The sequence below is a fragment of the Saimiri boliviensis genome, chromosome 1, assembly GCF_048565385.1.
Source record: "Saimiri boliviensis isolate mSaiBol1 chromosome 1, mSaiBol1.pri, whole genome shotgun sequence".
NCBI lineage: Eukaryota > Metazoa > Chordata > Mammalia > Primates > Cebidae > Saimiri > Saimiri boliviensis.
In genome coordinates, this window is record NC_133449.1 from 142,226,096 (window position 1) to 142,250,636 (window position 24,541).

The window sequence follows — 24,541 nt, forward strand, 5'->3', positions numbered from 1 at the left end:
GACCGTGCAACATGTTTTCATTGGCACCTTATATCAGGAGAGTTTCAGTTGCAAGTAACAAAAGTTGTGATCAAAATTGGCTTAAATAATGAAAGGAATGTATTGGTTCATGTAACTGAAAATTCTATATATCAATCCTGATTCCAAGTGAAGCTTGGGCTACTCAACAATATCACCAAGGAATTGACTTTTCTCCCATTTTTCTGCTCTGCCATCCACTGAGTCAACTTCCTGTTGTCTTTGGGTCCAGAATAATAGCCACTGGCCCCCAGGACCGCATGCTTCCTCAGTTGTATGCAGAAAGGATGAGGGACTATTATTTTTTCGAGATTTGCTAGCACAAGTCCTGAGGTTGGCTGTGGCTGGCTCTGCATAGATCACATGTGCACTTCTGGTCCAGGCAGCCATGCAACTTTGAGGTTGGAAACAGAGTCAGCTTCCCCAGAACCACATGGATCCCCAAATTAGAAATGGAGAGCTAATGGCAAGGAGGCACTGGGTGCAGCGGAGGCAACCACAGATGTCTGCTATAATCAACTAAGCCCTGGCAGCCTCTGTGACGGGGCCTGCCGGCTGTGCTAGGCATCCTGAGACTTTTCTAGAAATGGGGGATGGAAGTGGGGTGGTCATTATATTCATTCTGAGGTTCCTGTTTCCAGCTGGGAAAAACGCACAGATCCCCGAGGCAGGTTTTACTATGTGGATCACAATACTCGGACCACCACCTGGCAGCGCCCGACCGCAGAGTACGTGCGCAACTACGAGCAGTGGCAGTCGCAGCGGAACCAGCTCCAGGGGGCCATGCAGCACTTCAGCCAAAGATTCCTCTACCAGGTGAGAGGGGAGGTGCGTGCTGCGCGGTGGGGGTGCCTCCCTGTGCTTTCCGATGCGCAGCCTCAGGCACTCTGTGTTGACCTGCCTGGTGAGCAGGAAAACAGCGTCTGGCAGCGTCAGTGCTCTGCCCCTGGAGATCTTACTCATCACAGCGAAATTCCTCAAATTCCAGTGTTCCTCTCTCAGCAACTCCGTGTCTAGCCTCTGTGTTTAAGGAATCAACATGTCTAAACCGAATTCCCCATCTTTCTTCCAAAACCAGCTTTCCTTTCTGCCCTCTCCGTTCAAGTCTGTTTTCCCTGACTTGGACCCTGAAGATCAGCTTTGACTTCTCCCATCCCTCACCTTTCCAGAGCACATCAGTCACCAGGCCACATAGTGAGACTCCGTCTCTTAAAAAACAGAAACAGAAACAAAGACTGCTACTGTTTTTTGTTAGAACTTTATTATCTGACAGATTCTCAGGGATGAAGGATCCTTACTGCTCATCTGGATGAGGGATTGGCAAATAATATTCCATGGGCCAAACTGGCTTGCCACTTAATTTTCTTAATGAAGTTTCATTGAAACATAAGCACCTCCAGCAGTTTACATATTAGCTGCTTTCGTGGCACAGCGGTAGAATGAAGTATCACGCTAAAGACTGTGTTGTTCAGAAATCCTAACATAACCTAGGCTTACTATCTGGCTCTTTGCAGAAAGCATTTGTTGACCTTTGGTCTAGCTGAGCCGCCTCCTGTCTGATGCTTGATCATCTGCCCCTTCCCATCTGAATTGCTAGAGCAGCCTCTAATTTGTTCTCTCCATTGGCCTTCTCTCTCTTCCAATCCATCTGGCCGAATAGCAGTCTTCAGATGTTACTCTCATTGCATCAGTTTTCTGGCTCAAAATCTTCTGTGGTCATTACCTAAAGAGCAACATTAAAATTTTCTTTTTTTTTTTCTTTTTTTGAGATGAAATCTTGCTCTGTTCCCCAGGCTGGAGTGCAGTGGCACAGTCTTGGCTCATTGCAACCTCTGCCTCCCAGGTTCAAGCGATTCTCCTGCCTCAGCCTCCCAAGTTGCTGGGATTACAGGCACCTGCCACCCCACCCGGCTGATTTTTGTATTTTTAGTAGAGACGGGGTTTCACCATATTGGCCAGACTGGTCTCAAACTCCTGACCTCAGGTGATCCACTTGCCTTGACCTCCCAAAGAGCTGAGATTACAGGTGTGAGTAATCACTCAGCCCATGGACCCCCGACTTTTAACCATCAGCCATAAGTCACCATAGCATGTCCCTTGCTAGTTCTGTCTGTGAGGATGGATTGGTCATCATACAGGAAGGAAACCACAGAGGACCTCAGTTTCCTTAGCAGGGGTAAGCAGGGAGTGTGGTGTTTGTCTTAGTAAGTTGCCTCCAGGGTCGATGGTCATGCCCCTTTACAGCCAGGGCCCTGCTGTCTAGCCTGGTGCAACACTGAAGACATTCTTGGACCAGGCTTCCCACCCATACCGCCACACATGCCTGGCATCCACTTCTGGCACGTTTCAGAATTGGATGGAATCTGGTCTTTCACCACATTTCAGAGATTTCTCCTTTTCAGCTGGGGCACAAAGACTTTGCCTGCCATTTTCTTGGGTGGTCGTGACTGCAAAACTGGAAGGTCTGGGGCATCTTTCTTCTTTGTCCTATCTGTCCTTTGACGTAGAGACAAGGACATATTTAGGAGTGTCACATGGTTTCATCTACCTGATTATCCAACTTTCCTCATTAAAAAAAATTAATAATTGAACCAAGTGTTGTAGTGCATGCTTCTAATCCTAGCAACTCAGAAGGCTGGCGAGTGGGAGGATCACTTGAGCCCCGGGGTTCGAGGCTGCACTGACCTATGATCATGCCTCTGCACTCCAGCCTAGATGACAATAAGAGCCTGTCTCAAAAAATAAATAAATAAAATAAAATGCAGGCCGGGCGCGGTGGCTCAAGCCTGTAATCCCAGCACTTTGGGAGGCCGAGGCGGGTGGATCACGAGGTCAAGAGATCGAGACTGTCCTGGTCAACATACTGAAACCCTGTCTCTATTAAAAATACAAAAAATTAGCTGGGCATGGTGGCGCGTGCCTGTAATCCCAGCTACTCAGGAGGCTGAGGCAGGAGAATTGCCTGAGCCCAGGAGGCGGAGGTTGTGGTGAGCCGAGATTGCGCCATTGCACTCCAGCCTGGGTAACAAGAGCGAAACTCTGTCTCAAAATAAAATAAAATAAAATAAATAAAATGCATAGAGGAATTTCCCCCCCCTTAACAGCCACCAATTAGGTTCTGTAGGTTGACCAAGATGTCGGCGTGTGAAAGGGAAGATTCCCAGATTCTGGAGCTCACATCTGCCTGGTCTCTTTGGAGTCTTCATTCCTTTTGCCTGTCTCTCTTAGCAACATTATTTTGGGTTTATAAGAGATAGAATTTTGACTTATAGGGTTCCCTAGAAGTAAAAGTTAAACACTAAAAAACCATTCTTTCTGAGTACTCTAAAATGGTTTTCTCTGTCTCGCTGGAGACGTGGGAGGGTTCTGCATGGAGGTAATGGTTACCTTTTCTCCATGAAACAAGACTCATATTGAAAAATGTGGCAGGAATCTTTCTTTGGTCTGCTTTCAATATCTCTCTGTTGATTTTCCTCCCCCGTTGGCATTGGTTTTCTCCTCTTGTTTGCTGTGGTGCCATGTCCTGGTTACAAGTAAGAAGGGTTGCTTTCATATAGTTATTTCGGGGTTTGGCTTAGACCCAGAGTTTGACTCGGAAGACTTAAGATCCAGTACTTGACTAGTGGCCTCCCCTCCTCCTCTTGCTGGGCTTTAACTGAGACCTTGTTCTTCTTTGCTGCACTGCAGAGAACCTGAAATACAGTTCAGAATGGAAATCAAGGGAATCCCAGATTGCAGTCTCCTGTAATTCCTTCCTGCTGTTGGACTTAACACACCCCTTTTCCAGTTCCTCTAGATTATCGTTCTTAGTTTTTCTGCCATGTTTCCCTTTCCCAGCTCCCTAATGTGTAACGTTGCCTGTGATCATGTATCTTTTTGTTTGCTTGTTTCACCCTTGTGGTTTCCTTTTGCCCTCTCGTGTCGTGTTCCTGCTGGGACCCACTGAAGATGCCCGCCACAGCCTTGCACACTGTACTATTGTGATGGGACCATCACATGACCAGCAATTTCTGGGGCATCTCTGCCTGCAGGATAGAAACAGATTATTTCGACCGGGTGTGGTGGCTCACACCTGTAATCTCAGCACTTTGGGAGGCTGAGGCGGGTGCATCACTTGGGGTTGGGAGTTTGAGACCAGCCTGGCCAACGTGGTGAAAGCCTGTCTCTATTAAAATTACAAAAGTTAGCTGGGCATGGTGGCAGGTACCTATAGTCCCAGCTACTTGGGAGGCTGAGGCAGGAGAATAGCTTGAACCTGGGAGGCAGAGGTTGCAGTGAGCTGAGATCACGCCACTGCACTCTAGCCAAGAAGGCAACAGAGTGAGACTCCATCTCAAAAAAAAAAAAAAAAAAAAAAAAAAAGAAAAGAAAAACAGATTGTTTTTTGTGGCTCCTAGGGTGTGGACTCCAAATTGCATCATGTAGAAACAGACAACTTGTTTCTTACGCTGCAGGGAGCCCCTTGCATTGAATTCTCAAGCACCTGGGTTTTGTTCTGCATCTGTCTGGTGCATCCTTAAAAAAAACAACATGCCCGCCTTCCGCACTGCACCCTTTATGCCCTTCCCAGAACCTTTCTTGCCCTCGGCTGTATTTGCTAGACATTCTTTATTTCTGAGTTTGTATCTTAAAATATTACTGGAACTTTGTGCTTAGTTCCCAAGAGACTTGAACTCTCGTGAGCTTTCTGGCTCTTGGCCTGCCCCCCACATCCCAACCCAGGAGCCGTTACCCAGGAAGAGGATTCCACAGTGCTCCTTTCTGTTCCTAGTGACAGAGAACACCCTGGATCTCCCTTCTGGCTGCAGAGTCCTACTTTCCGCCATCTACATCCTTTTCTGCTGTGCTCCCCGTAACACCTTAACATCTCTCATTTTAGGGGAATGTGGTAGAAGAGAACGGGCAGCTGGTGGGCTCATTGGAGATGTGGAGTTTTTGGCTTTTGGTATTCTGACCATAATGCATAGTTGTTTTTTGTTTTGTTTTGTTTTGAGATGGAGTTTCAGTCTTGTTGCCCAGGCTGAAGTACAATGGCACTGTCTAGGCTCACTGCATCTTCCGCCCCTGGGTTCATGAGATCCTCTTCCCTCAGCCTCCCAAGTAGCTGGGATTACAGACAAGCACCAACACCTCCAGCTAATTTTTGTATTTTTAGTAGAGATGGGGTTTCGCCATGTTGGCCAGGCTGGTCTCAAACTCCTGAGCTCTGGTGATCCACCCGCCTCGGCTTCCGAAAGTGCTGGGATTACAGGCATGAGCCACAGCACCCAGCAATGCATAGTTTTTATTTTTTGTTTCTCCTTGTTCACCTCCTTCCTTCTGGCTTTTTTTATTTTTCAAGTTGTACTGTGTACCTTAGGGAAGAAGTATCCAAAATAGTCAAGTGCTTCTATTTAACAATAAGAATTAAAATTGTTGTGAGGACCAGCTCCCGCTGCTTCTGATTTTACTAGGCTGGTGCAATGACTCTTTTTTTTTTTTTTTTTTTTTGAGACAGTCTTACTCTGTCACCCAGGTTAGAGCATAGTGGCACGATCTCAGCTCACTGCAACCTCGCCTCCCGGGTTCAAGCAGTTCTCCTGCGTCAGCCTCCCAAGTAGGTGGATTGCAAGTGCTTGCCACCATGCCTGGCTAATTTTTGTATTTTCAGTAGGGACGGGGGTTTCTCCATGTTGGCCAGACTGGTCTTGAACTCTCGACCTCAAGTGATCCACCTGCCTCAGGGTCCCAAAATGCTGGGATTACAGGCCTGAGCCACCACACCCAGCCGCCATGACTCTTAATGGTAAAAACCACAATTACTTTGCACCAACCTAATACGTGTTGTTGGTGTTTATCAGTCTCTGGTATCTCTCCCCATCTTACCTTTCCTATCTGCCTCCTCTTCTCTCTGCTTCTTACAGGGGTGTGTGTGTGTGGGCAGGGGCAGCATTCTGATTGAATAAGAATTGAAGGATACCAAGGAAATTTTTTTAAAAACACTTTAATGAAAGAGAGCCAACATTGCATGAAGGTTGAGATTTTTTTTAAAAGCAAAGGTTAAGGAAAAGGCTAATCAGTATTTTCTGTTCTTAGTTCAATGCTAGTCAGGGAGGCTGTCAGTAAAGAGTTGGTCTGTTGATTTGTAGCGTTAAGCAAAAGATGACCGTGCTTCCGTGGAAGTCGGGAAGGTACCAGCCGATAGCTGATTTCCCATGAGAGCCGTGAACACTTTACTGATTTTCTGCTCACTCTGAAACAAGTCCTGAAGCAGCAAACAGTTTTATACCAAATGAGTCCTCTTTTAATTTTTTAAAACCACCTTTTCTGTAGTCATTCCCTTTTACAAGGTCAGTGCTGTAGCTCACTACTTACCAACTGCCTTTGGCTCCATGATGTGCAATACGTGTGTTTTCAAGTTTGTTCCTTTGCTTCTGTCGTCGAATGTTTTAAATGTTTCAACCAAAAAACAGAGTTGGAGGAACTTGGGTTTTATGAGATGCTGTACCCTGTGTCCCCCAACCTCCTAACACACAGACACACACCCACATGACTTGTGTGGATTTGGGAGATTTTTTCCAGTAAATACGACTTGCAATGGAGATGGTTATGCATAGCTGGAGATGGATGATAAGGGGCCCTAAATCAAGGTGAGCATCCCCCTACCTCCATTCGCTTGCATTCTGTGTGGGCAGGAGGGCCTGCCCTGAAAGGGTCCTCTGTCCTATCAAGGAGCCTATGGTTTCAAGACTTAAACGTCTTTGTTGGAACTTGCTTAGAAGAGGGGCCTGTGTTGCCACCTTGGAAAGAAAGTTTCTCTGTCCTTTGAGCTGGGGGTGGAGGGAGGGCTGTGGAAGGGGGCTTGCCGGCAGTTGAGTTCCACCAATGTTTTCTCAAGCTGAGACTGAGCCCCATTCATCCTTCTGCCCGTGTGTGGCTCCGGTACCCCAGATGGGACCAGCCCAGCAACCTGAAGTCCACATTTAGAACTTGATCCCCTCTTATAACGATTACATTTTAGTAAGTAAAATAAAAATGCTTCAGGAAGAAAAAAAAAAAAAGAAAGGAAGAAAGAGCGGAACAATACTTGTTTTATTTAACGACCAGAACTTTTTGACAGCACCCCCCCGTCTTCCCCGCAGGATATGAGAATGCCTGGTCCACTGCAGCCCATCCCCGGGGACCTCAAGGCAGAATTCAGCTGGAGGGGGCATGGGGGGAGGGGGGATTCTAATGTAAACAGTGACCCTGAAGTCCTGGAGCCGGTTCTCCCTTCTTTCCCCTGCCTCCCCTTCTGTCTTGCTGCCCTGCCCCCAGCCCCCCACCCCCAGACAAACACAGAACACTGGGCAACTTCAGGTTCAGGCAGGGGAGGAATAAAGGTGCTTTGTGAAAGGAAGGAAAACATTTCCTGGGGGAGGTGAGGGCTTGGGGCGTGAATGTGCCCTCAGTCTGGGTGGACGCTGCACACCCAGGAGGGAGGTGGCGGGGGACTCCGAGGTGGAGGGAGGAGGGCCAGGCCCCAGCCAGGAAGCTCTGGGCGTGGGCAGGGCTTGTGGGAATGATTTCATTGGAAAGGCCTGCGATATTTTTTCCCCTCCCGTGTGTGGTTCTTGGAGAAAGTTGGAGGTGGTGGTGATTTCAGTCGCCTTGGCCGCCTCGAGCCAGAGCTGAGCAGAGGCCCTGGGCCGAGCCTGCTTCCCGGGCCTTCCTGCCCTGCCCGGCCACTCCCGGCCGCCACCACCCTGGCACACCTTCCCTGACGCACCTCCTCCTCCGCGGCACTCTTCCTTTTTCAAAACTCACTTGGGCTCTCCATGCGCAGGGTTCTTTTTTGATTTTTCTGTAAAAAAAAAAAAAAAAAAACAAAACAAAAAACAAAGACTTGAGAGGCGCAGATGCCACCCAAAGTGCCGCCGCGTTCCCTGCAAAGTGCTCAGATATGGAAGCCAGTCGTTGGTTTTTTAATTTTTTATCGCTTGATTTATTTTTTCACCCGTGGCTTTTTGTAACCTCTGTGTTCTGCTGTGTTTCTTGTGTTTAGTCTTCGAGTGCTTCGACTGACCATGATCCCCTGGGCCCCCTCCCGCCTGGCTGGGGTAAGTACTGAGTTCTTTTCCCTGCCCCTGGCCTTCCATCAGCCACAGTGCTCTGCCCTCTCCTCCTGCGTGCCTTCCTTCCCTGTTCCTATCCCTCTTGTTTTCCGTCTCTTCCCTCTCCAGCACACTCTCTGGGCATGCCCTGCCAGAGCAATTACAGGTGATGGAGCTGGGAGGCTGGGAAAGGAACCGAGCTCCACTGAAGCACTGTAGCGTCCACCCGCCATCACTAGAGGAGTGTGACCCTGAGAAAGACGTCCCCGAGCAGCTGGGGGACTGTTGTGTTTTGGTCTCTAGTTTCAAGGTGTCTACTCCTGAGTCCATGCTACCACTAAGCTATTTTGACACTGTCTAACTCCAAAATGGATTTGTTTCAGGTCTGTGAGCATGTGGTAGGAACGATCCACCTTAACAAATCTTTCTTTGCAGCTGAGATGTTGGAGGACTTCGGTCTAATTTTGACTAATAGAAGCCGCCTTTTAAGTTCTGACATAGCTGTGAAAGAGGCCAGAGGGAAGCAGATACGAGTTGAATGCCAGGTAGTCACTCTGGAAACACATCGCTGCTAGTTAATAAGGCCATGTAGATTTCACCTCGCCCTTGGGAGCCGCCTCTGACCTCTCCCAAGCCCTTGATATAATTTGGTGACAGTGAGTTAAGGGATGGACATCTGTGAGTTAGGAGAGATTAGGCTTCACGGCTATTTTAGGAAGGAGTACCCATGCAGAAAGGGTCATTAGAGATGATGAAGCTTAGCGCATTTTATAGAGAGAGTGGGGCAGCGTTTTATTTGATCTTGTAAGAGTTACTGGGAGCAGAAGAAGGCAGTTTCTGTGGGAACCAGCATGTGTTGAGTTTCATTTATTGGCTAGACCAGCAGAAGGTGGTCAGTGTTGGTTTGGTGGTATTCACAGATGTTACGAAACTGGGAGGGGGTGCAGCCTGGGAAGCGGACAGTGATAGGATGGGCATCTGCTGCCTGGAAACGTGCAGCTTTGGAGCTGGATCTTCTCGGTGCAGACTCTTCTGCTCTCGGGTAGTCAATTAAGAGGTTGTGTCAACTGTCTTGTACCTACAGAGTACCAGTTAGTGAAAGGGCAATGCAGTCCAGAGTGCAGGAAGGACCTTCTGGTACTTCTGGTAGGAAATATCATTTAATGAAGCTTCCACACATTTGTTACCTTTCTTAGGCACATAGCTGCCCCACATGGCTCCTTGAACCAAAGAAAGGTCACTGGTACCTCAGAGATTGGCAGCAAGTCCAACGTGAGAGGGTCAAACGCTGAAGACCCCACCTCGTCAGTAGGCAGGGGAAAGTGCGTCAGATTAGACAAGAATCTGTAATGGTGTTCGGTAGCCAGCGGCCTAGAAGCAGGGACCTGGAGTGTGTTTCAGGCTCTGTAGAGGTAGGTGGTTAGCCCAGCCAAGCGAGTTTTCATACTAGTTCTGCTGAGTGATGGTCACCAGGTAAGCATGGCTGATGGAGACTTGAAAACAAGCTGTCAATTGCTGAGTGTGGAAATATTTGAGATAGGAACGGAGGAGCTGTGGTCAGAGTCAATGCAGTTAATGATCAATCAGAATAAAACCCACAAAACTGTCATAGTCCAAAATTAAGAGGAAGAACGTTTTGGCTAAAGGCCAGGGCACCTTCCGAATCATAGATCCTTGGGGACCTGTGTTGGCTGCCCCAGGGCTGTGGCAGGAGCCACCTTTCCAGGGCTCGCTGAGAATGAACAGAAAGAACAGCCAGACCAAGTGAGAACGGCACTGATCCGCAGCTTGCTGTCCGAGCCTGCTGATGTCCCTCTCTACTAACCCAGAAGAGACCCCGAATCTTCCCCACACTCTGCTCTGGGACTCAGGTCACCTTGGGTTAAATCCGCATCTGCCCGCAGCAGCCCTGACCCTGACCCTGTGGCTGAATACGTCTGAGTCCATGTGCTCCTATAATGAGGTCGAGCCAGATGCTCCTTTAAGGTATTTTCCAGGCCCCCGACTGAAACTGAATGCAGGGAGGCGGTCAGCCGGCCTCGGGAGGCCTCCATGCAGCAGCAATGCCAGCAATGACGACACAGGCCTCAGGCCCGCTGGACAGATCCCCCCGGCCCTGTGGTTAGCCTTGGCTTTGACCCTTAACAGGGCGTACGTGGAGGATCTAGTTCAAAGCAGTGGCTTCTGGGCTGGGAGCAGCCCCCTCCCCTGGAAACCTGTTGGGAACCCTTCCTTCTGTGTGTTCTGAGGTGGTGGTAGCTCCGTAACAGTTCTGGGCACCTCCTGTTCTTTCTTTCCTTGTGTCTTTTTTAAATTTTATTTTTTATTTATAAAATAGAGGTGAAGTCTCACCACGTTGCCCAGGCTGGTCTCCACTCCTGGACTCAAGCAATCCTCCTGCCTCAGCCTCTCAAAGTGCTGGGATGACAGGTGTGAGCCACCGTGCCCAGCTGTCTTTATTTTTATTTTATTTATTTGTTTTCCCCAGCTTTACTGAGGTGTGATTGACAAATAATGCCTGTTTGTAACATTTCAGTCAAGTCCTAGATACCAGGTAAGGCAGCGATTTGGAGGGAGACTGAGACCTTGGGCTGGTGTTGGGAGCACTGTACCCCAAGTCTTGGTAGGGCGTGGGAAGGTGGATGGTGCTCTTCCCTGTTCTGCTCCTTTTTCAGCTTTTGGCCTCCCTGTAGCTTCTGGAACTGATGATTTTCATTTCTTTAATGTTGTACTGTCATTGTAAAAGGAGAGCCATTAGCATCATTTATTTTCAGGAGAGAAACAGATTTGAAGGCTCAGGGACTTCCCGGGAAAGGTCACCTCTTTTGGGCCAAGAGCTTTGCCCCCTGTTTTTTTCCCCCCTGCTGTCTACTTGGAGTTGGGAGTTTATGCCTTTCAATCCCTCTTAAGTTCTAGAATCACCAGCTAGGGTTGGGTCTGTCCCTGGAGCCCAGAATCCCACCTTGGGGACCCCAGAGCCCTCATCAGTGTATCAGTAAAGGGCAAGAGATTGTTTAGAGCAGAGGAAAAGTATATTAGTGCCCCAGCCCCACTCCATGAACACTACCCTATCTCAAAGCACAGACTTAGGTGTAAGAACAAGATGGGCAGGCCAGGCGTGCTGGCTTATTACCGATAATCTCAGTACTTTGGGAGGCTAAGGCAGGAGGATCACTTGAGGCTAGGAGTTCAAGACCAGCCAGGACAACATTGAGAGACCCTGTCTTTATATAAAAAAGAAAGGCCGGGCGCGCTGGCTCACACCTGTAGTCCTAACACTTTGGGAGGCCGAGGCAGGTGGATCACTTGAGGTCAGGAATTCGAGACCAGCCTGGCCAACACGGTGAAACCCTATCTCGTTACAAAAAGAAGAAAAAAAAAAAAGATACATATCTAAGAACAGGCTGTGCAGTGTAAGTGTCCACAGCCCCGGGTATTATTTATTTGCTCATGAGCAAGAAAGAGGTGTGCGGGGATATGAGAGTTTTAGAACAAAACTTAGCCTGTAAGCGGGAGAAGAGGGAGAACTTGGAGGCTACAGGGCTGCAGGGTGCAGAGCACTGATCAGAGAGGTGTGAGGGAAGTGCACCACCCCATAGGACCATGCCCAGTGGGACAGAGGTGCCGGGGCCACCTGCATGCAGTGCAGAGGGTCCCAGGACCAGGGATCTGCCATGAGGGACTTGGGTGGGGGGCCTGGCTTGGTGGGGACTGCCCAGCTTCTGTGCTGCACACAGCTGGAAACAATTATACCTCTGGTTTGAGCTGTGCTGCTCCCTCTGGGGCACCACACCACCCCCTCCCTCCAGCAAACCAACCAACCGAAGAAGTCCTTCTTCTCGACTTGGAAATGTGTCACCCTCCTCCATCCCCCAACAGGGAAGGACTCTCTGTGTCCCTTTCCCAATGACAAGTGTGAGTGAGCCTGGCTTTGGCTGGTTCAACTTCTCTAATAGGCTGGCAACAGAGAAACTCAGACCCAGCACCCAGGAGGTGGGAGCCGCAGGGAAAGGACAGCAGTTTACGGTCTTTGAATCTGATGGTTCTCTCTTTCTTCTCACGTGGCAGAGAAGAGACAGGACAATGGACGGGTGTATTACGTGAACCATAACACTCGCACGACCCAGTGGGAGGATCCCCGGACCCAGGGGTGAGGACGTGGGCTGGGAGGGGGGCTGGGCCAGGCTGTGTCTCTGTGCAGCTCCAGCATTGGGTAGGTAGCTTTGGACTGCATTGTCCCAGAGGGCTGATGTCAGGGACCTTTAGCCACACATAAGTGTCTTGAGACTCTCACGGTACAGACACGCTGTTGGCCTGATGAGAGCTTAAAAGTGGTTTCTTAAATAGACCTTCTTGGTGGATGGAGGGCGGCTGGCTGGCAGGTGTTGCTGGTCTCTGTACTGCTTGTGCAGGCTGCTGATAATTGGGTTGCAAAATGGTTGAGGGTACCCTGGTCTCCCAACATCCCAAATGAAGTGGGGCTGGGACACGAGGTATTTCAGGATTGCTAGTGACCATTCAGTCCCATGCTGTCGCTGCAGGGCTGGGTTTTTGGCCACGGGCTAATAAATGACCTCTCTGTGCTGCAGAGCTGTCCTCACAACTTGGGTCATGCATGTCCTCAAGGCCCCTCATGGGCTTTGCAGAGACAAAGCACACTTTGAGGACCCAGCCTCCAACCACCAAGGCCCAGAAGGTGGGGCCAGCCCTTTACCCCTTTCTTCCCATGTTTCCAGGATGATCCAGGAACCAGCTCTGCCCCCAGGATGGGAGATGAAATACACCAGCGAGGGGGTGCGATACTTTGTGGACCACAATACCCGCACCACCACCTTTAAGGATCCTCGCCCGGGGTTCGAGTCGGGGTAAGGACTTTGTGCAGGTAGCAGCAGCGTCCAGGAACAGAGCCCCGGGCTATCCTTGCTCTGGCGCCGGCTCCGGGAGGCCCACTTTGGGTGGCACCTGTGGTGCGTTCTGTTGCCCTTACTGCCCTCTAGTGGCCAATGTTGATGTCCTGTTAAAGGGGATGGGAGGAAGGATAGCTTGAGCCCGGGAGTTTGAGACCAGCCTGGACAACATTCCTGCTTTTACAAGAATAAAAAGGATTAACCAGGCTGAGCAAGATGGCCAGACCCCATCTCTACAAAAAAATTTAAAAATTAGCTGGATATGGTGGTGCACGCCTGTAGACCTGGGAGGCTGAGGCAGGAGGGTCTCGAGCTCAGGAATTTGAGGTGGCAGTGAGCTATGATGGTGCCACTGCAATCCAGCTCAGGTGACAGAGTGAGACCCTATTTCTAAAAAATAATAAATTGGTGCCGGGCGCGGTGGCTCAAGCCTGTAATCCCAGCACTTTGGGAGGCCAAGGCGGGTGGATCACGAGGTCGAGAGATCGAAACCATCCTGGTCAACATGGTGAAACCCCGTCTCTACTAAAAACACAAAAAACTAGCTGGGCATGGTGGCACATGCCTGTAATCCCAGCTACTCAGGAGGCTGAGGCAGGAGAATTGCCTGAACCCAGGAGGCGGAGGTTGCGGTGAGCCGAGATCGTGCCATTGCACTCCAGCCTGGGTAACAAGAGCGAAACTCCATCTCAAAAATAAATAAATAAATAAATAAATAAATAAATAGGCTGGGCGCAATGGCTCACGCCTGTAATCCCAACACTTTGGGAGGCCAAGGTAGGCAGATTACGAGGTCAAGAGGCTGAGACAGTCTTGGCCAACATGACGAAACCCTTCTCTACTAAAAATACAAAAATTAGCTGGGTGTGGTGGCACATGCCTGTAGTCCCAGCTACACAGGAGGCTGAGGCAGGAGAATTGCTTGAACCCAGGAGGTGGAGGTTGTGGTGAGCCCGAGATTGTGCCACTGCAGTCCCGCCGGGCGACAGAGTGAGACTCAGTCTCCAAAAAAATTAAAAAATAATAATAAAATTAAAATTGGCTCAGTATGGTAGCACTCCTGTAGTCCTGGCTACTTGGAAGGCTGAGGCAGAGGATCGCTTAAGATCAGGAATTTGAGCCTGCAGTGAGCCGTGATCACACTGCTGTACTGCAGCCTGGATAACCGAGCAAGACCCTGTCTCTAGAAAATAAATAAATAAATAAACAAACAAATAAGATGAGATGGGGGTGTTGTTTCTCTAAAAGCAAGAGGTCTGGCTTTATTTCTAGATTTTCTTTTTTATTCTTCAAGGATCTTAATGACAGTCACTTCCTCGCCTTACATTACTCATCTTTAAATTGACATAGCACCAGCTTTCCTTAGGGCTGACCAAGACAAGTTGTTTATTTTCTGAGAAATCGCATGAACCCCTGAACGCTTTTGCTCTTACAGGACGAAGCAAGGTTCCCCTGGTGCTTATGACCGAAGTTTTCGCTGGAAGTATCACCAGTTCCGTTTCCTCTGCCATGTGAGTTCTGGGACTGTGGCAGTTGGGGTTATTGAGTTATTTCAGGCTGAGTCCCTGGCACAGCTGCAGGTATCAGAACATTTATGTCTTAGATGGGGGCAAGACAGCTGTCTAACTCTGAGCTGGCTGTCTCTAGAAAGCCAGTTTTTGTTCCTAAGGGACACGCTTTCCCATTCTGCTTCAGAAGGCTGGGGGATGCCTGTTCATACAGACCAGAGAACAGATATGATCACTTGAGGCTCCATTTGAAGTGATTTTCTTTTCTTTTCAGTCAAATGCCCTACCCAGCCACGTGAAGATCAGCGTTTCCAGGCAGACGCTTTTCGAAGATTCCTTCCAACAGGTTAGAGAATGATCATGGTGCTTGACACCCTCAGGGGCAGGCCCACGCCCTCCTTCCAGCACCCTGTCTCCTATCATGTGGCCCATTAAACCCACACTATAGACTTTCCAGGGCACGGGTCTTGGTGACTGTATCTGCTGGAGAGTAGGCCTTAGAGGACCCTGTCCCTCCCGCCCCTGCCTGCCGTGGAAGGGAGAGTGGCAGGCCGGCCCCATGCTCTGTCTTCCCAGATCATGAACATGAAACCCTATGACCTGCGACGCCGGCTCTACATCATCATGCGTGGCGAGGAGGGCCTGGACTATGGGGGCATCGCCAGGTGAGCTCGAGCGCCCCAAAAGGCTGCCCTGTACCCCGCTTCCCAAGGCTACGGTGTCCATGGCTGGAAAGCCGCCTGTCCCCTGCTTACATTCCCTCCCAAAGCTCTCCTGCGTCTTCAGGAGTGGGCACAGTGTGGCTCTCAAACTCCGTGAATCCATGTGGCTAGTCCCAATGGGCCTGGAGCAGGGATCTGGGGTCCCCCACTGGACTGGGCGTTAATCCCTTAGTTACTGGATCATGAGAAGATAGAGGACTCCTGGGAGGGGTGAGAGCTCAGTAGAGTGGCCCTGTTATCTACCAGCGTGCCATGTTTCTGTACTTCAAGAACCAGGCCAACAGCATCTGGGCAGTGGTTGAATCCCGGGGCTGTGTGGTCATCCATTAGAGTTGACCTTGCTCCCCTCCTCTTAAGGCAGCCAGGGCCGGTGAAGTCAGGCGTCCCCGTGTGGATAAGCTGTCACGATCCACAGAGCCTTGAGCAGGCTTCTGCTGCATGGCATGTGCCTAGGGTCAGTAAAACTGGAACGGCTTATGTCATCCTAAAAAGAGTCCACAGCAGCTGGGTGCAGTGGCTCACGCCTGTAATCCCAACACTTTAGGAGGTCAAGGCGAGCAGATCACGAGGTCAGGAGTTCAAGACCAGCCTGGCCAACATGGTGAAACCCCGTCTCTACTAAAAATACAAAAATTAGCTGGGCATGGTGGCAGATGCCTGTAATCCCAGCTACTCAGAAGGCTGAGGCAGGAGAATCGCCTGAACCTGGGAGGTGGAAGTTGCAGTGAGCCGAGACCGCGCCATTGCACTCCAGCCTGGGCAACAGAGCGAGACTCTGCCTTGGGAAAAAACTAAAAGAGTCCAAAGCATTGTCTTGCCTTTACCCTGGTCCACCCACAAAAGTTAACAGCCCTCTGGAAAGTGCTGCCTTGGACAACAGGGCAGAAGGGCCTCAGCAGAGAGGGAGCGTCTTGGCCTGCGGTGACCTGTCCGCTCACGACCTCTCCATGTGTGGCCATGTCTTCTCGCTTGGTGTCGGGTTAACTTGCTCCTGGTCCTCTGCTCAGTGGTGGCGTTGCCTTCTGCGCTGGCCCCGTGGATGGATTGTTCCTTTTTTCCGTGGTGACCTCCTCTCCAGGCTCTGCTTGGTGGGCTTCTGGTGTGGCCGCGCCCTGTGTGTGTCTCTCTCTGTGTCCTGCCAGTGGTTTTACCCTATGGTAGGTTACGTCATGCTGTTCTACCACAGGGTAGAACCACGGACAGGATACCGGGGCACCCTCTGCGTCGAAGGACTCCTCGTCTGCCCAGCCACAAGCAGCCCAGCAGCCGGGGACTGGTCCCCTTGGGACGTCCCCTGGCTGGTTTAGCTCAAGCCCGAAAGGACTCTGAATTCATGCTTGAGGCTCACACCCAGGGCGTGGGTGTTGGTTCAGATGAATGTGTGAAAGTGTGGGCATGGGTGTGGTGTGGGGGGTCTGGAGGTGAAGGGAGGGCGAAGTGCAAGAGAAGCGAGATGCCTGTGGCATAGCTGGTGGGAGTGAGGTTTCTAATTGGAAGACAGTACGGATGACGTTTTCATGGATCAGGATTGGGAATGTGGTACTGTGTATGTTACGTTGCCCGTCCAGGTAGGGTGGAAACAGGGTCGTTGCTATTCAAACAGAACCTTTGCAGAAAGATTATTGTAATAAACATGCATCGTGTCCTTGTGCAGTGCACAGCCTATGCAGCTGAGCATGGTGACCCAGGGTACAAGAACCCCCTTTACCATTAGACACTCCGGATGTTGTGATATAAAGTCTTGGAACATCACCTGGGAGCTGACAGGCACACATTTTCCTGAACCTCATCCTCAAATGCATTTGCCCCCCTGGTTCACTGTAGGTCTCAGCCTGCCCTGTTCACTGATCTGCTGTTCATATGGGTTAGGCTGGGCACTTGTCACGGGGCTGGACTCCCTGGGACACGCGTCCCAGACTACCTGAGACACAATGGCAGAGAGTCACAGCTCCTGTGCAGATGTACACGAAGGGACCCGTTATTGTTGTTTTTTCTTTCTCTTCCCTCACAGAGAGTGGTTTTTCCTCCTGTCTCACGAGGTGCTCAACCCAATGTATTGTTTATTTGAATACGCCGGGAAGAACAATTACTGCCTGCAGATCAACCCCGCCTCCTCCATCAACCCGGACCACCTCACGTACTTCCGCTTTATCGGCAGATTCATCGCCATGGTAAGGGGGCCCCAGGGGAATCTGCTCTAACTCTGAGACCTCCAGGAAGGGGCAGCATTGGATGAGGCCCTGGGCCTGTTCACCAGGAGGCAACGTGGCATGAATAGCAGCCCCTGTGGACTGGCATGCCCTCTCTGATCCCCACCCTTCATTCCCATAGAACTCGTAACCTAAAAATGCAGAAAGCTCCAGGTGCAGTGGCACATGCCTGTAGTCCCAGCTACTCAGGAGGCTGAGGCTGGAGGATAGCTTGAGCCCAGGAGTTCTGGGCTGTAGTGCGCTATGCCGAATGGGTGTCCGCACTAAGTTCGGCATCAATATGGTGACCTCCCAGGAGCAGGGAACCACCAGGTTGCCTAAGGAGGGGTGAACTGGCCCAGGTCAGAAATGGAGCAGGTCAAAACTCCTGTGCTGATCAGTAGTGGGATCGCGCCTGTGAATAGCCACTGTACTCCAGCCTGGGCAACAGAGCGAGACTCTGTCTCTAAAAATAGAATGCAAAAAGCTAGAGCGAGCTCTGGAGAAACCAAAGCTTTCTCAGTGGCTGCCATATAGGTAGTGAAGTTTCCATGTTGCTTTGTATAGTACTTGTCAAGAGGAAGCCAGGGTCTCAGGGCCACAGACTTTACTGAACGTTAAATGTGTGCTCTGTTGAGGGCCTTGGGATGACAGGGCTGAGTGAAACCATAGCTGCCCATCTGCTGCCTGTCTCTGGGAGGTGACACTATCCTGGCATTTGGGAATGTCCCACTGAGATACTAAGCCTTCTGGAAGGGCATTTGGAATCAACGGTAGCTTAGAATGAAACCCTGGCAGACTGGCTGGTGCAGGGTGTAGGGACATCTGTTGGAATGTGGGCAATTTCTGGGGAGGGGCATCACAGCATCGCATCTGTGTTTAACTGGAAAGAGGGACACGGTGTGAATATGGAAAGGGCGCTCCTGCCACGTGCCCTCTGTTGAGGGTCTTGGGAGTGCAAGAACCTGGATTGAAAAGCAGGGCCCATGGAAGCCACAGCTTGGGAGCTACATTCGTAGCTTGAGATGTTTCAATTCTCACTTTCCTTTGCCTCTTCCCCTGCCTTCCTGAATGTCCCACCAGGCTCCCTTGTTAGGAGGACCCAAGCTCCCCAGGAGCCTGTGACTAAATATGGCCCTTCCCATCGTCTGGGAGTTCTTGGCCAAGGTGCTGGGCTATGGAAGTGGGCACATTCTTCCCAGGTCCAGAGACCCGCCTGGCCCAGCAGCCAACAGGACAGACCGGTAAAACCCTAGACTATTACTCACCATTGGCCGCCAGCTCTCTCCGTCAGCGGTGTCTGCATTATTTTTGGCTGTCATTGCCACCCGCCCTGAGCGCCAGTGAGTCAGGGCTGCTGCCACCTGGAGCTGTTTGGAGCAAGCCTTTTCTGTGAGCGCGGGGCAAATCTTAGCCCGGGGCCAGCCGGCCAGTGCACCAGGCAGATGCGGGCCCGGACATGGGTACCCATGCCAGCCGGCTCCGCCCAGTCCCTGAGCTCTGCAGGGCGGGGTGGGGGCCACCTGCAGGTACAAGTCAGGACAAAGGTGTCGTTTACTCCCCAGGCTCTCCCGCTGTGTCACTCTGGCAGCTGCTGCTAGGATTCTGTCAGGGAAGGAAGGCAGGTGGCTGTAGTGGGGTTTGATATGGAGCATCCGAGAGCCGGTCTGGTGGTGCCCAGGGAAGTCCAAGCTCTGTGCTGTGCCTCTTCCTTCCCAGGCGCTGTATCATGGAAAGTTCATTGACACGGGCTTCACCCTCCCTTTCTACAAGCGGATGCTCAACAAGAGACCAACCCTGAAAGACCTGGAATCCATCGACCCCGAGTTCTACAACTCCATTGTCTGGATCAAGTGAGCTCCCTGCCCTCGCCCCCTCCCTCACCCCACTGCACTGATAGGAGGGGAGTAGGTGCTGATGGCCTGGATTTTTTCTGCCAGAGTGGCCCCTGAACTCTCATGCAGCTTTTATAAGAGCTTGTAGAGAGAAATACCCTCTGGATCCCCTGTGGACAGTTCTAGAATCCTCTCCTTGAGTCAGGGAGCGGTTCCTTGTCACTCTTCCAGATTCTAGGCCATCTGTGAGCCCTTGGTGTCCCATGGGCAACAAAGCAGGACCCAGGAAAGACCCCGCCACGATAGACATCTCCCCACTTGGTCTCCTGTGCCCCCAGAGAGAACAACCTGGAAGAGTGTGGCCTGGAGCTGTACTTCATCCAGGACATGGAGATCCTGGGCAAGGTGACAACCCATGAGCTGAAGGAGGGCGGCGAGAGCATCCGGGTTACGGAAGAGAACAAGGAAGAGTACATCATGTGAGTCTCAAGTGCCGGGAGAGTCTGCTCCAGGGGTAGCGGGAGACCTAGCGGGTTGCAGAGAAAGATAGGCCTCCACCTGTGGCCCATGGGTCACTGTGCATCCAGAACCCTGCCATTTGCATCTGCCTCGATGGTGGCTGCTGGTGGCCAGTCACGTGATGGCACGAGCTGGGGGAGCCAGAGCTGAGGTCCTAGTTACCCGCTCCAAGCTGCACTTTTTTGCCATGTGAGAGACTTCAAGCCTCCTGGGCAGAATTTCTTTGAAGTCACATCAAGCTGAGCTGTCTGCACCTTTCTCCGGGCAGAAATGATCTCTGTGGTCTGCGTGCCTAGACCCACTGTCTCTTGTGTGCCCGTTCTCTGTGCCTGTTCCTCAGGCCTCTTGCTTTAGGCTTTTTATCTCCATGCTTCCATACGTCTGAGGTTCATTCGGTGCTGGGGGCAGGAGCAGGAGGAGGTGGTGGTGAGGATGGTTTCAGACTCAGCTGTCTGCAGGTCACTGTGAGGTCCTTAGGGCTGCACTCTGGGGCCTCCAGAAGGCTGGGTCTGGGTGTGCGAAGTCAGTTCTGCTGATCCGGTGGTTCTGTGTAGGTCCAGGCCACGTGGCCTGGCTGGGAACCACCCCCGAGCCGTGAGTCTCAGGCTCCACTCATGGCTGGTCTTTGGTCTCAGGCTGCTGACCGACTGGCGTTTCACCCGAGGCGTGGAAGAGCAGACCAAAGCCTTCCTGGATGGCTTCAATGAGGTAGCCCCACTGGAGTGGCTGCGCTACTTTGACGAGAAAGAGCTGGAGGTAAGTGTCTGAGGTTGCTGGGACCCTGAGCCCCTGCTTCTGGGGCAGTCCTGCTCTGTGATATGCTCACTGTGTACCCACAGACACTTACCAATAAAACTCCCACTTCCACAGGGCAGATGGGTTTGATTTGGGATCTCAGTACCCATCCTTTTCCAGACACTTGTTTCAAGAAAGCAGGGACTTCGGGAGGCTGAGGCAGGCGAATCACTTGAACCTGGGAGACAGAGGTTGCAGCAAGCCGAGATCACGCCACTGCACTCCAGCCTGGTGACAGAGCGAGACTCTCTCTCAAAAAAAAGAAAAAGAAAAAGGGACTTAACATTACCCATATGATTAACACTGACACCAAAAATAGCTAGTTGAAGACGTTGGGGGCAATGTCACATGCTGGCGAGTGGCCGATGGGTAGGGAGGGACCGCTAGGGGTGCTGACTCCTCCTCTCCCCAGCTGATGCTGTGCGGCATGCAAGAGATAGACATGAGCGACTGGCAGAAGAACACCATCTACCGGCACTACACCAAGAACAGCAAGCAGATCCAGTGGTTCTGGCAGGTGGGTCCCGGGGCCCAGGCTTTGGCAGGGACATTTGGGCCATCAGGCAAAGGAAATGGGTCCTGAGACGTCACGCGCAAGGACCTTCAGCTTTGACCCAGTCCTCACCTCCCATAAGTTGCAAAAGGAGACGATACACCAGCCTTGGGATGAATGGGGGCAGTTCTAGTGGAGTGGTGGCCAGTGCGTGTGACAGGAGGTTGTCAGTGGTGGACCAGCGTGTGTGACAGGAGGTTGTCAGTGGTGGACCAGCACATGTGATGGGAGGTTGTCAGTGGTGGACCAGCATGTGTGACAGGAGGTTGTCAGTGGTGGACCAGCATGTATGACAGGAGGTTGTCAGCAGTGGACCAGCGTGTGTGACAGGAGGTCGTCAGTGGTGGACCAGCGCGTGTGATGGGAGGTTGTCAGTGGCGGACCAGCGCGTGTGATGGGACAGACCTGCAGGCAGACGGCACCTGCCACTGGCTGAGAGGTCCCTTGCCAGCCAGATGGGACAGGAAGGCAGGGTTTGGCTCCAGAAAACAGAAAGAGCTGTCATCCTACTATAATTAATGTATTGATTCCTTAATATGTATGGGTTTTGTTGTTGTTGTGAAGTATAGCATACAAAAAACCGTAACTATTACAGATATTCTTATATACACATACATATGTGTGTATGCAAATGTATGTATACAAACTTTTTGTAGAGGTGAAATTTCTATAACATACAATTAACTATTACATTTTTTTTTTCCAGTAGAGACAGGGTCTTGCTCTGTTGCCCAGCCTGGTGCTGAACTCCTGGGCTCAAGCTGTCCTCCCATCTCAGCCTCCCAAAGTGCTGGGATTACAGGCGTGAGCCACTGTGCCCAACCCATTTAAGTTTTTTAAGATACACAATTCATAATACAGTAAATTTGGTACCAGGAGGGGGGTATGCTATACATATACCCAAAAATGTGGAAGTGACTTTGGAAAAAAAAAAAAAAAGATACACAATTCAGCAGCTTTTCGCTTGGGATTCCTTGGCTTCCCACCCAGGCTGAGGTGGGCGGATCACTTGAGATCAGGAGTTTAAGACCAGCTTGGCCAACATAGTAAAACCTCCTTTCTACCAAAAATACAAAAATAAAATAGCTGGGCATGGTGGCAGGTACCCGTAATCCCAGCTCCTCGGTAGGCTGATGCATGAGAATCACTTAAACCTGTGAGGTGGAGGCTGCAGTGAACTGAGATGGCGCCACTGCACTCCAGCCTGTGCAACAGAGTAGTGGCTTCCAGTACGTTCACCGTGTTGTGCACCTGTCACCACTAATTCCAGAACATTTCGTCTCCCCAGAAAGCAACCTTTTACCCATTAAGCAGCCACTCCCATCTTGAGTCTATTCCTAAAAAGCAGAACTTGGGTGGGAAGAGAATACCCAGCCCGAGGTGTCCCTGAGACCCAGAGATGTCCCACGGACTGGTGGGAATCTTCTGCAAACACATCCTCTTAGCAAAAGCCCTTCTGGGGTTTCTCAGGTTGGAAGCTGTCACCCCCTGCCCAACTGGCTTTGTGTTCTCAGCCCCAAAGAGGGGCCCTGCTGAGCTGGAGAGCTCCTCCTTAGGGTGAAGTGCTGGGCGCGGGGGCCGCCTGACTGTGCCTTGACTTGCGGAGTTGCAGGTGGTGAAGGAGATGGACAACGAGAAGAGGATTCGGCTGCTGCAGTTTGTTACCGGGACCTGCCGCCTGCCCGTCGGGGGATTTGCCGAACTCATCGGTAGGTGTTCGCTTGCCCTCTGGTGCCCTGGCTGGCAGTGAGGACACCTCAGAGGGAGGGGAGATCTGGTGTCTTCCTGGAAGCAGGTCAGCGGGATGGGGAAGAGCTGTGGCCTCTGCGTCCTGGAGCCAAGCCTGTCTGTGGGTGGAGTTGGAGGGTCCTGCTTTGGGACGGGATGTCTCTGTTGATATCCGATATGTTTTGCCTTGGATCACAGGTAGCAATGGACCACAGAAGTTTTGCATTGACAAGGTTGGCAAGGAAACCTGGCTGCCCAGAAGCCACACCTGGTGAGCCTGCTGGTATTACTGGGAGGTCAGAGAGCCTCAGACTTGATGAGTTCCTGCGGCAGCCCAGTGGGTATAGCAGCTGCATAGCCTCGAGTCTGGCAGTGTTTGTAGGGTCCTGGGGTACTGGGTTGGAGAGATGGGACTGTGATGCACATCTGATGTACCACGTTTTACATATGCAACACTTCTGTTCCAGTAGTCGGGAGCTACTGGCCTCCTGGGGCTGACTGTCCTACTTCCCTCCTCTCTTTAGCTTCAACCGTCTGGATCTCCCACCCTACAAGAGCTATGAACAGCTGAGAGAGAAGCTGCTGTATGCCATTGAGGAGACCGAGGGCTTTGGACAGGAGTAACCAAGGCTGCCCCTCCCACATCCCCCAACGCACATGTAGTCCTGAGTCCTCCCTGCCTGAGAGGCCACTGGCCCTGCAGCCCTCGGGAGACCCCCGTGGATGTGGCCCTGTGTGGGACCACACCGTCATCTCACCGCTGGCAGAAGAGCCTGATCCTAGGAGGCCCTTCGGCTCCCCCACCCTTGGAGGGCAGTCTGGAATAAAGCCCCCTAGTTGCCTTTGCCCCACCCTTGCAAAGTTCCAGAGGGCTGACCCTCTTTACGAAACTCCCCCCTCTCCCCTGGGCCCCACCCTGGGTGTGTGTGAGTGTGGAAGGGAAGGTGTTACATCCCCAGGGGCTGTGGCAGAGGCCCGAGACCTCATGGGCTAGTTTGGCGACGAGACTGGCCATTGGGGGCGGCTGTTCTGCAATGAGAGAGCCAGGGGTCTTTGCCAGCAAAGGAGGTTCTGCCTGTAATTGAGCCTCTGTGATGATCGAAATGAAGTAAGGGTCCAAGGGAGAAGATCCTGGGGCAAGGCTGTCTTCGCCTCCCTCCCTAGCAGGCGCCAGCCATGGAGGCTGAGTTGCAGGACGCATGCCGGCCAGTTCATTCACTCTCAGCAAATGAAGGTTTGTCTAAACTGCCTGGGTATCCGTGGGACAGAAACAGCAAACTCTCCCCGACTTTCTTTGTCCGTTTATAAACTTGAAGCGTTTGCGTTATAGGGTTGCTTTTTGGTTTTTTTTGCTGCTGTCACTTTCTGTCCAGGAGCTGGCACCCCAGGGGTCCAAGAGTTTCCCAAACAGCCGTTCCTCTCAGGAACCCGCATGGCAGTTCCAGCACAGCCTCACGGGGACTCGCCCCTGAGACTGGCAGAGTGGGAGGGGTTGGGGTCCCAAGCGCCACTCCCAGCCTTGCCGCCTTCGATAGAGAAGAAATCCCTTTGCTAGATAGGTCCCCTGGGCAGCCCCTAGTGTTGGGACACGGGGTCTGGCTGTGGAGCTCCCCTGCTAGCCCCCAGAGCTCCACGTGGGCCTGTTGGTCCCCTGTTCAGAATGGAGTGTGGCCCGGCCAGCAGAAAGTGTTCATT

The 24,541-nt window shown here is 51.5% G+C and overlaps 1 protein-coding gene across 2 annotated transcripts in view; it reads left to right on the forward strand.

The window, feature by feature from the left end:
* Positions 1-24,173, forward strand: part of WWP2 (WW domain containing E3 ubiquitin protein ligase 2) — a 180,571-nt gene extending 156,398 nt beyond the window's left edge. For both annotated transcript variants that reach the window (XM_039477061.2, XM_074405585.1), the window contains exons 10-24: positions 660-834; positions 8,042-8,096; positions 12,159-12,240; positions 12,827-12,955; positions 14,433-14,508; positions 14,780-14,851; positions 15,082-15,170; positions 17,239-17,398; positions 19,136-19,269; positions 19,590-19,730; positions 20,406-20,526; positions 20,978-21,082; positions 22,731-22,827; positions 23,045-23,117; positions 23,371-24,173. In XM_039477061.2, coding sequence (XP_039332995.1) covers positions 660-834; positions 8,042-8,096; positions 12,159-12,240; positions 12,827-12,955; positions 14,433-14,508; positions 14,780-14,851; positions 15,082-15,170; positions 17,239-17,398; positions 19,136-19,269; positions 19,590-19,730; positions 20,406-20,526; positions 20,978-21,082; positions 22,731-22,827; positions 23,045-23,117; positions 23,371-23,470 — 1,609 coding nt within the window. In that variant the 3' untranslated portion in view covers positions 23,471-24,173. The remainder of the gene's footprint in view (positions 1-659; positions 835-8,041; positions 8,097-12,158; positions 12,241-12,826; positions 12,956-14,432; positions 14,509-14,779; positions 14,852-15,081; positions 15,171-17,238; positions 17,399-19,135; positions 19,270-19,589; positions 19,731-20,405; positions 20,527-20,977; positions 21,083-22,730; positions 22,828-23,044; positions 23,118-23,370) is intronic.
* The last annotated feature ends 368 nt before the right edge of the window (positions 24,174-24,541 follow it).